General features: G+C 43.2%; 2 protein-coding genes across 6 annotated transcripts in view; both read right to left on the reverse strand.

The window, feature by feature from the left end:
* Positions 1-7101, reverse strand: part of sdk (sidekick cell adhesion molecule) — a 41707-nt gene extending 34606 nt beyond the window's left edge. For all 5 annotated transcript variants that reach the window (XM_031992454.2, XM_031992453.2, XM_031992451.2 and 2 more), the window contains exon 1: positions 5954-7101. In XM_031992454.2, the coding sequence (XP_031848314.1) occupies positions 5954-6071 (118 nt within the window). In that variant the 5' untranslated portion in view covers positions 6072-7101. The remainder of the gene's footprint in view (positions 1-5953) is intronic.
* Positions 7102-7558: 457 nt separating this feature from the next.
* On the reverse strand, positions 7559-8754 carry LOC116433872 (small ribosomal subunit protein uS8A). Its single transcript, XM_031992433.2, has 4 exons — positions 8586-8754; positions 8044-8178; positions 7762-7927; positions 7559-7690 (listed from the first exon to the last, which is right to left on the reverse strand). The coding sequence occupies exons 2-4, from the start codon at positions 8174-8176 to the stop codon at positions 7597-7599; spliced, it is 393 nt and encodes a 130-aa protein (XP_031848293.1). The 5' UTR covers positions 8177-8178; positions 8586-8754; the 3' UTR covers positions 7559-7596.
* Between the last annotated feature and the right edge of the window lie 183 nt (positions 8755-8937).

Below are 8937 nucleotides of genomic sequence, written 5' to 3' on the forward strand. Positions count from 1 at the left end.
TTGGACGTGCAATTAGTCTCGAATGGGTTGAAAAAAAAAGTTGTCCGGGGAACGGCAGTATAGAGCGCGAAAAAATTGGCACGGATTTCGTATTCACGTCCCCGGGAAAGAGACACGGGCGTTCCCGTGTTTCCAGGTCGATGCTCGGCATAATGTGGCCCGTGTAAAGGGCATGCGAACGCATTCTGCTGTGAAGGTAAATCGACGAGCGATCCGCGGTGAAAAGGCGCGCCGACAATGGAGAACTTTTCGGCGTGTTTAACTCTCCCGCTACTTCCGGAAAATGAAAACTTTCCTTCCCGTTGGGACGGCCGACTCGCTCTTCTTCTTTCATTCGCGTCGAGTAGAGACGCCGTAGGTTCGCGGATGATATCGCGTTTAGTACGGTTCAACATCGACGAGTCGAATCGTGGAGAAAGGTGAGTGAAAGATAGTAGAGTTGTTGTGAATCGAACTGTTGAGGTGTTCGGATCGTATAGCATTGATTCGTATAGCTTCGATTCTACAACTTTTAGTCGTACAACTTCTAGTCGTACAGCTTCTACTCAAATATCTCGGAGTCGTATAGGTACAAACAACCAACGTGCAAATGACCAAAGTTCAACTATAATACCATTCAATAACTTGGAAAATCCCTTATCTTAAAAACTTTGATTCTCGTTGATCGAGATTCGATCGGTACCCGATCGGCGTTCGATCCGTGTCGGTTCGAAGCCATCGCTGTTCGGGCTTGGAAGGGACACCTGGTAAAAGCGAGACGAACGCTATAGAAAACGGCAGAGTGGAACACGGAGGCCAATACACGAGAGGCTGGGGGAGAAGGCCGAGGTAGGTACTCGAGGGCCAGGTAAAGGCCCTTGTCCTCTATTGTGCCACGGTTCGAGCTGACGCCAGTGATAGATACCTTTCCTGGCATTATGGGCACCAACACCAACGGGACGCACGGTTGCCTTTTACACGGGCGCAGGTTACCGAACGCGTAGCACGCCTGCCGCCCCTTTTTTATCCGCGGACGCGTACCCGCGCGGTGACCACAACGACCTGGAAACACGAGAGAACCCGTCTCTTCCCGGCGATTTAATCCGATAGTCCAACCGTTCGGTGAATTAACGCTAGAACCGATCGGAATCGTTCGTTCCCGATCCCTTCCTTTCGAATCATCGAAAAGGTACCGCGGTTTCGGGCTGTTCTGGGGAATTCTTCGACGAATCGACGCGACAACGCGCAAACTGACGTGCGAGCGAGAGATAAACATATTTATTAAAGAACTATGATACCAAGTCGTCTTTGCTACGAAGGAACGAATGATATTGTACCGAAATATTATTTTAAAGACTCTCGAGCCAGTCCATACGTGAATTTCTATGATTTCGTTGGTCAACGCGTTGAACAGTTAAGTTTCTCCATACTATTATATTTCTCCATACTATTTAAACCGTTCCAACGATGTATTCGAGAAACGTATTATTCCGAGGATTCTTAGGCTCTGGCCCAGATTCTCGGTAATAGTAATTCAGCGGGCGAACCATCCCTTAACCGAGCCGAGGGTCGAAGAGTCGCGTTCCTTCGCCTTTCGTATCGGCGATCGCGGGCGGGATGATCGTTCACGTTGCGAAAGCAGGAAGTCATTACCGGCAGTAACTCGGCGGGACGAGCGTTTCCAGAGTGGAATATGCAGATCACCGGATAAGTTATTTCGCGGATGGCAGTGGGGGTGTGGCGAGAAAATGGTAATTATTGACGCCGTTCGCCTCGTTCTTCGAAACCCCGTCGTTTCAGGTTAACGATCACAAAAGTGCTTCCCTTGCGCTAAAGCTTTTTATCCCGGTAATCAGTCTCGTAACCTGAATTGCAGTTCAAACCTACCCCTCTAACGCTTTCGCTTGCTGGGTCCAATTGCCACGCATATGGAGGCAACGACATTACTGTAATATTTACAATTAACAGTACCGTGCCAGGTCGCTTCCGTGAATTCCCCTCCGCTCGTTATCTACGTTACGATATTTTTTCGTGATAAGTCAACTTGAAACGCTTCCGGTCCGTTAAGGGTACAAATTCGACTTTAAAAGGCACTGTTACAATACCGGTCACGTTAATCACGTCGTCAGTAATGTTCAACCAAGACAATTTCACATTCCACGGACGGCGAGTTTCGACATACGATCGAAGCGACAGAGTACTGTTCACACGGGTGACTTAAAGCTCTTAAAATCTGAATTTGTTTAATCCGTTGAATATTCTCGCCGCGAGTCTAAGATACGGGGCAATGAGTGAAGGTATTAACCCTTTGCACTCGAGAGATTCTCACTTGAAACATCCAATACGTTCTAATTACATGTAGACGAGATACTCTGAAATTAATTTATTAAGAAATCACATATGAATTAGGGAACTAATTCACTATTAAAGCATACAGAGGGCAATGGTAAATACCAAAGTTTCTAATGTTGCTCTATCAAATCATCTGGCGACTGGGAGTCGCCTTTCGAGCGCAAAGGGTTAATGTTCGATTGGACGGTGCGCGTTTCGGGAGGGGTTGAGAGCCGCTGGCCTATTACGCACTCCCGGCAGTGAGTAACGAAAAGACGCATCCTTAAGTGACTTACGCACTCGGCCGGCGTTAGCCGCGTTCCTAACGCGCACGGGCTCGCTGCCGGTTGCATGTCGCCGTCGATAATTACTATTGAAACGCGTGCATCCGTGTACCGTCTTAATTGCATGCGTATCGATGCACGTGACCCCCTAACCGGACGGTCGCGTGCACGCATTGTTAAATTGCACGTTGCAGCTCCGCGCGGAGAAACCAATTACAATAACGCTCCTGCGCGACCTTTCCGACTCATCTCGTTCCGTTGACACGATCCCACCCCCCACTCGAGAGGTTTTGTAACCGGAACGGAGAACCGTTGATTAAATTTCCCTGGGACAACGCGACCCATTGAGATACCACCCGCCGTAAGATAAAGCCAGATAAGGAAACGAATTCCGGAAAATGGGCCACGGAACCCTATCAACCGAAATTTTCTTCCTAATTTTTCCCTTTTGTAACCATACCACCGCCCATGGAATTCTTTGACAATAGAACAGACGAAGCCTCAGACGTGTTGGATCAAAATGGACCCCCATTTGAACAGGACTAATCTACGTCTCGTGAACTATACTGTTAATAAACACACTTTCTTCCCAATATTTATCTTTTGCAACGCGATCGTACTACCACCCACGGAATTCTTCGACGATAGAACAAACGAAGCTTCGGAAATATTGGGTCAAAATGGACCCTAGTCAACTATACTGTTAATGAAAAAAAAACTCGCGCCATATCATTTTCTAAGTACCAACGGTAAGATAAGTACTAGCGATAACATGTCCGGTATTAGAGTGACGCAACGGACATTTTTCTTTCCACGAAAGTTCCCGAGTGTAACGCGATACGCGTGTACGGTTAGTAATAAACAGAAAACTTGCCGGCCCTTCGTAAATCGTTGGTATAAAAATGACTGTAACAATTGAGAAGATTCGTACGGTTAATGAAAAATATTAGTGTCCGTATAAAATGTTCGAACGGGCAAGCTCTCGGTCGGGTTCCAACAACTGGCAAGATTCGTATGGTTAAGAAAAAAACATTGGCGTCCGTATGACACGTTGAAAGGAACAATGAAAAATTGAACGCACGCGTTCGCGTGCGCCCCTCGATACGCTAACCGCCGGGACACGGAGCGACAGATTTTTCTAAGCGGGTCGGTGGTATTATCTACCGCAACATGTACACGCGAGAGAGCCGACACCGTCGCGGCACGTGCTCTCCGTATCCTTTGCAATCGTCGACGAAGAGGTCAACGGTTTAACTTCGTTCACACAATTGGACGGATTAACGTCGTAATAAATCTCAATTGGGGCGTGCTCCTACGCCACGCTCCCGCCGCTAATAGAGGGGGGGAACTTTCGTGGATTTTTCTGCCCCCTGATTTTTCAAGCCCCGATACTCGAACATCGTGCGAATCGCCGCAGGTGTCCCGACTCGATATTCGTCCAATAAATATTTCACGCATTTCATTCGCGATTTAATTCCCTCCCTTTTCATCAGTCGACGCTATATATGTGGGGTACTCTAAAGATCGAACAGACTGTTTGCCATAGGTTACAATATTTAAACATTTTGTATTTCATTTTGTAATACCGAGCAAACGATCTTCGATCGAGTGGTTAATACTACAACCACCAACCGAGAATTAAAAACAGCAGGTGCTTTCCTTTGCACTCGAGAATATTTTTCTCAACTAATATTCATTATTTTCTGATGAAATATCAATGATACGTTTTACAACTAACATAAAGAAATACCTTGTATAAATTAAGTGACAGAACTAGTTTATTTCGATGTTCCATGTGTCGATAAATTATATGAAATTTGATATTCAATTCTAAATTTCATCATTTTGTTCGGTCAAATCAAGTGGCGATTGAAAGGCGCCGTTCGAGTGCAAAGGGTTAAAGAAACAGATGTGGCGATGCAAAAAGTCAATTTCAGTGCTTCTGTGCTTCAGTGCTTCTAGCGTTAATGTGAATCCGACGAATGAATTACCAACGCGATACAGAATTCTTCTCGAAAATAATTATTAGAGGTTAAGATACGGTGCACTGTAAAACTGTATTCGTACGTGAATATTCCATGGCGGCCCTAACCGCGGTGTGCAACTTATAGCCCATTAACGCGAGCCCACTTAACGTAACGCGTACAATCTGCCCTTGGTACCGTTCATAATGAAGCGTACTGTACGCTACCAGGACACACCGCGTGCCTCGACCCATCGATATCGCGGCAATAAATCACGTAACCGCACAATTACCTCTCTATAATTAAGCGAAACTATGCGCGATAACAGACGCGTACTGTATGTGGATGAGACATCGCCATGTAGGTCACCGATCGTCATCGAATATGTCCGGGATTAAAAAACAGCTGCGATCGCGTCGATGTTAAGCCCCCGTTCCATTCTCGACCGTGTTAGGTTTCATTTAGACGTTAGTTTTAATCGTTGTCGGAATAAACGCGTTCCATTCTGCATTAGCAGAGTAATCGCATAGTTTCGTGCACTACATTTGGACAAGCGTTCACTTGCTCGCCGCCTGAGCATGTGCGAAAGCGATTTGGCCGAGTGCCGAGATATCGCTGTTTGTTCTACTCAGCGATATTCCCAGCAATGTTTAAATGGCCTCGTATTAGGCCTGACCGGTTTTGGGAAACAGTCAGCCCCGTCCTTCAACGTTAACATCGAACGTTCGTCTTTGTCACAGGCATTCGTACACGCCGAGAGCGTGCATCCTGTTCTCGCGTAATTTTCATGACAAAGCGAATACCGTTTCCATGTAATAACGACGGCAATTACCGGCGAGTTCAACATGGCTGGACGCTGTATGTCGCGAAAAAATTCCGTGCGGATAGAAATTATAGCGACTGCCAGAGACACTGATAATTAACGAAATTATCAACGCTGAATCACCAGGTTAATTTTCAACGGCTAAATTAATCTCGATGTACCATGGTAAAAGAATTAGTAATTTACGTCCTGAACCATGTCACCCTTCATTTTTACTGTTACATTTATTCTAAGAGTATTAATATTGTACGAAAATATACTAGGTTATTAAGGGCTAAGAAAAATTCCAATGGTATAATCGCGTAGACTCTAGGCTCTAACCAGACATAACCCCAGACTTTGGGGTGGTCGTGATCGACGCCAAGGAAAATCGAACGGTTAATACGGTGACGAAATCAAAATATTTAATTACACGAGTAACCGAATAATAACGTAACTTAAGAGTCGCGATACCAAAACATTGATAGTTAATTCTAGGACTTCGTTATAAAAGAAATAATAAAGAGAATAAAATAAATGTTCGTAGCGGTGAAGGTGTTAACAATAACATGAAAATGGGCGCGAAAACTCACCAGTGGCGCAGGCGCTGCCAGCGATCCAGATGAAATAGACAGCGGCAAACAGAATTCGCGTCCTCGTGCTCAGGAAGGTCGACAGGTCCGCCACCGCATTTCTCCACTGCATCTCCATGTTACTCGGTGAATTTCTGACCTATCCGCTCTGTCGGTTCCACTTCCCTCGCACTTCGCAACGAAAACGTCATACAATCCGCGATCGAGAATCACGCGAACGAGCAGCGACGATTCCTGAACGCTCTCCGCATTTTCGAGTCCCTCGCGGCGAGATCCAGCCTCGGTTACGTTTTCTTTCGGTAGGCGTAACGGAAGAGCATTACGACGTACACCTGTGAGACAACATTCCTCTTGCTCGCAGTCCCTCCTTCTTTCGTGGAACCCGACGATCACGTAGCATCCGTGCAATTTTCCATTCGATTCCCGTATTATCGGCGGCTCTTTCCCTTTTTCTTTCTCTTACTTTCGGATCGACGCACCAAGTCCAAAGACTTCCCTCGCCAAATTACATTTTACTCGGTGTCCGACACGTCTCCCTACGACTCACCGCCGCGTTTCGCACTTCTTTCTCATGATCGCGTACCTATACGAACGCGCGTGAAACATCCTGCAACGTGCCGCGACGCGTGCGAATTTACAGGAGGAACGAGAGGAAACGCGTTTCGGAATGTTCAACGAATTTCTAACGAAATCACGGCATTCGGAATGAGATTACAGATACTGGGACATCGCGTGTAACGAGACGATCGCTCGACTGCTGAATAATGTATATTCAAAATTTTCATACGCAACTGTCACTGCACTTGAATTCACGGTAACTGGAACGGGCCGTTCTTCGACGGTCACACTGTATAAAAAGATGCGAAGCTTTCGGATTTTAATGCGATCCGCCGCACGGCTGTCCCTTCAGGTGAGTCCAGGTAACGCAGCACAAAACGGTCACATTCACCTGGTAACACCTGGCAACACCGTTCAATTTCTTAGAAATTCGCTCGCACGTTTTCTTGGAAAAATGTGCAGCGCGTCGAGGAAACTTTTGTTTACCGAATTCTGTAGGAAAACGGTGACTTTCACAGCGTAACGCGCGATACGAGCCGTCCGTAAGTTTCGGTCGAATTACAAAGTTTTGTTGACTGACCGTCATCCGCCGCGTTCACTAGAGGAATAAAGTTGAAATTGCAACCACGCGTATGCTGAATGGCTCCGCTAACGCTCGACCAATCGGGTGAGGGATGCAGCGACCAATCAGAAGCAGCCCGTAATTTCATACATTGCAGTTGGTATACACTGCGGATTATTGTTTAAAATTATATTAGTTTCGAATAAAAATAATTCGCATAAAATGATAGTTACCGTTTTAACAACATTTATATACCATTGTAAAGGTGTAATGACAAACAATTTTTTAGCAGTTTTATTCGTTACTGAACGATACGTTAACGCTTTTCAATATTATGGTTTGCAGCTCGTTAGAACTAGGTTTATTATTCAAATAAATCTATCAATGCTTTATATTTTCCTTTATTACTTTGTTATTTTTAGCAAGGGATTCGTTATGGGATAATTGCATTCATAGTTAGTTTAATAGTAATAAACACACACATGTTTAAGGTTTATGAAATTTTTATTGAATTAAATAAAAATTAAAAGAAAAATCCAAGTATTTTCCCTCCAAGATGTTTTCGTCTGGCTTCTTCGTGATCCATAATTCCTCCACTAGTAGTCAAGACAACATATCTACAACCCAGAATTTGTTTTGATGTATCTATAAATTATTTTTAAAGTCACATAAAGTTCAAACTACATACCCAAACTGACGAGATGGCAGAAGGTTGTTGGTCCATTTTTCAATATCATTAATTGGAACATCGAATCTAGGTGAAATAACACCGCATTTGTTTAACCGTCCACTAAGGTTTACCACAATTTTACCACTACGATGATCATCAACAATCTCAAACTCTCCAATGTATCCTGAATGCAATGGAAAAAAAATGAAAAATAGTTATGAAATTGATAAAACTGCTATTTAAACAATGAATCGAATTAATGTGATTACGAGCACAAGAATTATTCATATATTTTCTTACCTTTCCTCATCATGACAGTCAAAAATTTGATAATTACTTTAGAACAAGGCCTCAATAGAACCTGTCTTTTACCACGCTTTTCAGCGTTATTGATAGATTTGAGAGCATCGCTAAGAACGTTCATACGCACCATGGCTGAAAGAATAAAAATCTTATATTTATAAAAATATTTATAATTGTTTTGTTTTCCTGATGTATCTTACTGATTGCGGATATTATGTGACATACAAACATAACCTAGGATTAACATGAACCGGATTTAAACAATATAATTTCATGTATTTAAACAAATGTTAAGAGTTCAATAAATATAGAACGACCAAAATACTAATCAGTATTGTGTAGTGTGTTTCAACTCAATGAATAAAACAATAATAGTAAAGAACAAGCTGGACTAATCCTAACCTATTAATCACCTTTAAATTCAAACTATTTAAACACTATATATGACATAAAATATTATGACCAAACAATCGATCATCGAAAATAGTAATTAATTCATAATTATTTTATGGTGGATGTGCTTCGAAGAAGAAGATTACCTGCGATTTATAATTTTACTTATCACAGCGACGTACACGCTCGGTTAGCTGAACAAAAAGGAAAAGTTGGTAGTCAGTGTTGCCATACTACCATCTAAATGTACTTGTACCTCATTGGTTAAGAATGTTGGAATTCAAACACGTTACGACCGTTACTGTTTGTAATTTAATATTACTAACTATACAAAAATTAACATTACCAACTACACATTTTAATTTCATTATTTCATAATTACACATTTTTACCTGTATCGTACGACGAAAAAAAAATACGTATAGTCTATTCGATAATAATCCAACTTGTCCAGGAAATCGTATGCGATTGGATTAGACGAAAATCGTACGAAGAACG

The sequence above is a fragment of the Nomia melanderi genome, chromosome 11, assembly GCF_051020985.1.
Source record: "Nomia melanderi isolate GNS246 chromosome 11, iyNomMela1, whole genome shotgun sequence".
NCBI lineage: Eukaryota > Metazoa > Arthropoda > Insecta > Hymenoptera > Halictidae > Nomia > Nomia melanderi.

Coding starts and splice junctions, on each gene's coding strand:
- LOC116433872 (XM_031992433.2), bottom strand. CDS start 8,176: ATGGTGCGTATGAACGTTCTTAGCGATGCTCTCAAATCTATCAATAAC. Junction 7,928..8,043: donor GACTGTCATGATGAGGAAAG/GTAAGAAAATAT, acceptor CATTGCATTCAG/GATACATTGGAGAGTTTGAG. Junction 7,691..7,761: donor CTGCCATCTCGTCAGTTTGG/GTATGTAGTTTG, acceptor TCTGGGTTGTAG/ATATGTTGTCTTGACTACTA.